Here is a 4,189-nt window from a genome sequence, read left to right on the forward strand (position 1 = left end):
TGGAAGAGGGATCCCTCCTCAGTTGCTCTTCCTGAGGTTTCTACCGTTTTTTTTCCCCGTTAAAGGGTTTTTTTTGGGGAGTTTTTCCTTATCCGCTGCGAGGGTCATAAGGACAGAGGGATGTCGTATGCTGTAAAGCCCTGTGAGGCAAATTGTGATTTGTGATATTGGGCTTTATAAATAAAATTGATTGATTGATTGATTGAACACTGTGCGTAGTTCTCTTAATACATCCACGCCATGGACCCAGACCTGAGGTCTTGTTTATAAAACAGACTGTAGGATCCAGACAGTTTCTACAATCAGGCTCCACCTCACCATCTGTGTTGCCAATTTCCTGTCTCCTAAATGTTTATAGCCATGGGTCAGAGTTTCTCCACCAGGGTTGTTTTTATACATCACGACTTTAACGTATGAAATGTCGTACGCCTCTTTCAGGCCTCGCTCTGTGTGTATGCAGGGGTTATAAATGAGAAAACATTTGGCAGTACATCCAACCAGCCTCACAGCTACACAAGTCAGTGATGATGACAAACTGCTGTCAGGTCCTGACCCTGTTGAGGATGATGAGTGTGAAGATGACCTTCACTGAGACGGTTACGATGGTTTAGTTGTGTCAACCAATCATCAGCTGTTCAGGTGTCGCTCTCACACGATCACACACGTGACGCTGTGGGACGACGATGAGCTGGTCACATGTTCTCTGTGAGTGTGAGGCTAGTTGGATGTACTGCCAAATTAATTTTACTCTGAGAACTTCAGATCCAAACGTTCAGGACGTTTTTATTGCAGAGGTTCCTCCTCTCTCTCACACACACACACACACACACTCACCAGCTGATTTACACCAGTAATAAACTCTTAATAAACAGGTTTCATGTGATGAACAAACGCTGCTGACGACAGTGGACGACACAAAAACATGAGCGTCTCTATCTAGAGTCAGTGTTTGGTTTGTCCCTTCTGGGCTACTGTAGAAACATGGTGGTGCAACATGGTGATCTCTGTAGACGAGGACCTGCTCCCTGTGTAGATATAAACACCTTACTCTGAGGTATCCAGAACACAACAGTTATGATGACATCACTGCCAACACATCATCACACCTGGACCTTTAATATGACACAACGTCCACAGAGCAGCTGACAGGGAGCAGACATGTTGAGAGACAACACTTACACACACAACACACGTCGTCACAGAGCTGCAGCTGATTCTTTTCAAATTCAACAGAAACCAAAGCAGATACATCAGCTGCTCCTCTGACCCTGTCCTTATCTCCTTATTTCCTCCTCTTCTCTCCTCCCCTTACCCCTCTCCTCCTCTCCTCCCCTTCCCCCTCTCCTCCTCTCCTCCCCTTACCCCTCTCCTCTCATTTCCTCCCCTGCTCTCCTTCCTCCTCCCCTGTCTTCTCCTCCTCTCCTTCCTTCTCTCCTCTCCTCCTCTCCTCTCCTTCTTCCTCTCAGTTCTACCAGGCAACAGCAGGATGATGATGATGATATAGCTGCTCCTCTGATGGAGCAGTAAAGGTGGAGATCAGGCTGCAGGAGCTCTGGGCCTCCATCTACTCTGTGTGTGTGTGTGTGTGTGTGTGTGTGTGTGTGTGTGTGTGTGTGTGTGGGCGCGCGCGCGCGCGCGCGTGTATGTGCGTGTGCGTGTGTGTTGATGCAGCACACAGCAGAAGGCCTGCTGGTCAGTGATGTGCACAAATGCGCAGTGAAACACCGCCCACCTAATGGCGCTCAGTCGGTCAGCTGCTGAGGACTGACCTGGATCAGGTCTGAGCTCCTCGTGCACGATATGAGGGATATTTGACTGGATGTGGATGAAGAGGAGGAGGAGGAGGAGGAGGAGGAGGAGGAGGAGGAGGGAGCTGGTCGGAACTAAAATAGGAGCAGGTCTGATGTTTGCATCGATACAACCGGAGATACAGAGAGATGATCCGGTCCGAACCGACCGGAGGGGCGGTGACCCGGTCTGATGAGACCGGAGGACCGAACATACACTGAGAGGACTCTGCGTGTTGGTGCTCCAGTTTCCGCCCGTTTCTTCACACACACACACACACACACACACACACACACACACACGGAGGAGCGCGCGCGCACACACACGGTAACACACACACAGTATCACACACACACTCACACGGAGGAGCGCGCACACCAACCTTGTAGACTTGTCCGTAGGTCCCATTTCCGACCACCTCCACCAGCTCGAATATTCCGGCTGGATCCTGCGTGTAAAACAAACACACACATTAATGAGCGGCTCTCTGCGGGTTTGACGGAGGGTTGGTTTGATGTGTGAGCCGGCTGCGCCCGTCCTGCTGGCCTCAGACAAAGAGACGGTTCCGCAGGGTCTGTAACGGTCTGTAACGGTCTGTGTCGGTCCTAGAGACCCGGACTCACCCTGAGGGACGCCAGGTCTATGTCCACCAGACTCTTGGCCGGGGACTCGTTCGCCATTTTGGTCCAGACGGAGAAGATGAGCGGAATAACGGCGGGGTTTGAGTCTCCTTCAGGCGGCCGGGGAGCGGCTCATCCTCGGCGGGGTTAGATTATAATCCTCTGATAATCCTCCGCTGCTGCTACATACCGACCGACCGACCGACCGACTGACTGCCGGAGCTCAGCCTGCTATCCCTCTGTCTGTCTGTCTGTCTGTCTCTGTGTCCTCCTGTCTGTGTCACTGTCTCTCTGCCTGATGGCTCTGCCCACTGTCCCTCCGCCTCTCCTCTGACTCCGCCCCTCCGCTCTCACACAGGGACGGTCCGAAAACAACTGGGGCTCCGGACCCAGGCCGAGGGGGACACCACACATCCACCCTAACCCTCACAGACACAGACACACACAGGGAGCTGTAGATTAATGTCTTCTACTAAATTACAGTAGGCCTATAACAAGTTTATATTTCTGAATGTTACACACCAGTTCATACTGTGTGATGTAATAATAACAATAATGACAATAATAATACAAATAATAATGATGATAGTAATAATAATAACATAATTATTATTATAATTGGACACAATAATAATAATTGTAATAAACTTTATTTATGTCACCTCATACAAGAAATTCAGCACAGAGTGCTATAAATCATGAAATCAGGTATGATTTTGAGGAGTTGCAGCAGCTTGAAGTGTAAACACAAAGAGTGTTACAGACTTAAGTGAACAGATACGTTTAAATCTTTCCGTAATAAAAATATATCGAGCTGTGTCCTCTGATATGTGTCTGCAGTGTGTTCCACAGTTTTGGGGCATCACTGACAGACTATGTCAATATGTAACTCTGATGCACTTTAAGTACATTTGTATTATGCATTATATTTTAATCCTGACTGAACGTCCTTTGTTTTCTGTTTTTATGTTGTTGTTTATGTTGTTGAATTCATCACCTGAGAGTCACATCTCATTTCACTGTGCAGTGACAATAAAGACTTTATAGTTTCAACAGTAAACACATCTGTACATATTACACACCTACAGACTCAGCACAGTCAACATATAGATTTATTCATATCTTAAGTTTATAGCATAACACATTTATTTCTATCTTATTAGTTTAGATTTACATACTTATATTTCATACTCTTATTCTGACTTGTTATAATTCTCTGTTCTTTACATCAGAGGGACTCTGATCAATCAGAGTTTGTCCTCAGGGATCAATACATTTTTTACGGTTCTGAAATTCACCAATCATCAGCCCTCAATAATTCACCAATCATCAGCCCTCAATAATCCACCAATCATCATCCCTCAATAATCCACCAATCATCATCCCTCAATAATCCACCAATCATCAGTCCTCAATACAACTCAGAGACTCTTTATCTGATGACATAGTTTCTCTAGATGGCATTGCTCTGGCCTCTAGCACTACCGTAAGAAACCTCGGAGTAATATTTGATCAAGATTTGTCTTTTAATTCTCATTTAAAACAAACCTCACGGACTGCATTTTTTCATCTGCGTAATATTGCGAAAATTAGGCCTATCCTNGAGTAATATTTGATCAAGATTTGTCTTTTAATTCTCATTTAAAACAAACCTCACGGACTGCATTTTTTCATCTGCGTAATATTGCGAAAATTAGGCCTATCCTGACCCGAAAAGATGCAGAAAAATTGGTCCACGCTTTTGTTACCTCAAGGCTAGATTACTGTAACTCTCTATTATC

The 4,189-nt window shown here is 46.1% G+C and overlaps 1 protein-coding gene across 1 annotated transcript in view; it reads right to left on the reverse strand.

Annotated features, from left to right (window-relative positions):
• LOC126393394 (mitogen-activated protein kinase kinase kinase kinase 4-like) overlaps positions 1-2,720 on the reverse strand; it is a 124,554-nt gene extending 121,834 nt beyond the window's left edge. Inside the window, exons 1-2 of the mRNA XM_050049545.1 lie at positions 2,412-2,720; positions 2,171-2,236 (exon numbers count right to left, since the gene is read on the reverse strand). Of these exons, the coding sequence (XP_049905502.1) occupies positions 2,171-2,236; positions 2,412-2,468 (123 nt within the window). The 5' untranslated portion in view covers positions 2,469-2,720. The remainder of the gene's footprint in view (positions 1-2,170; positions 2,237-2,411) is intronic.
• Between the last annotated feature and the right edge of the window lie 1,469 nt (positions 2,721-4,189).

Source organism: Epinephelus moara, chromosome 7 (assembly GCF_006386435.1).
Source record: "Epinephelus moara isolate mb chromosome 7, YSFRI_EMoa_1.0, whole genome shotgun sequence".
NCBI classification, from domain to species: Eukaryota; Metazoa; Chordata; class Actinopteri; order Perciformes; family Serranidae; genus Epinephelus; species Epinephelus moara.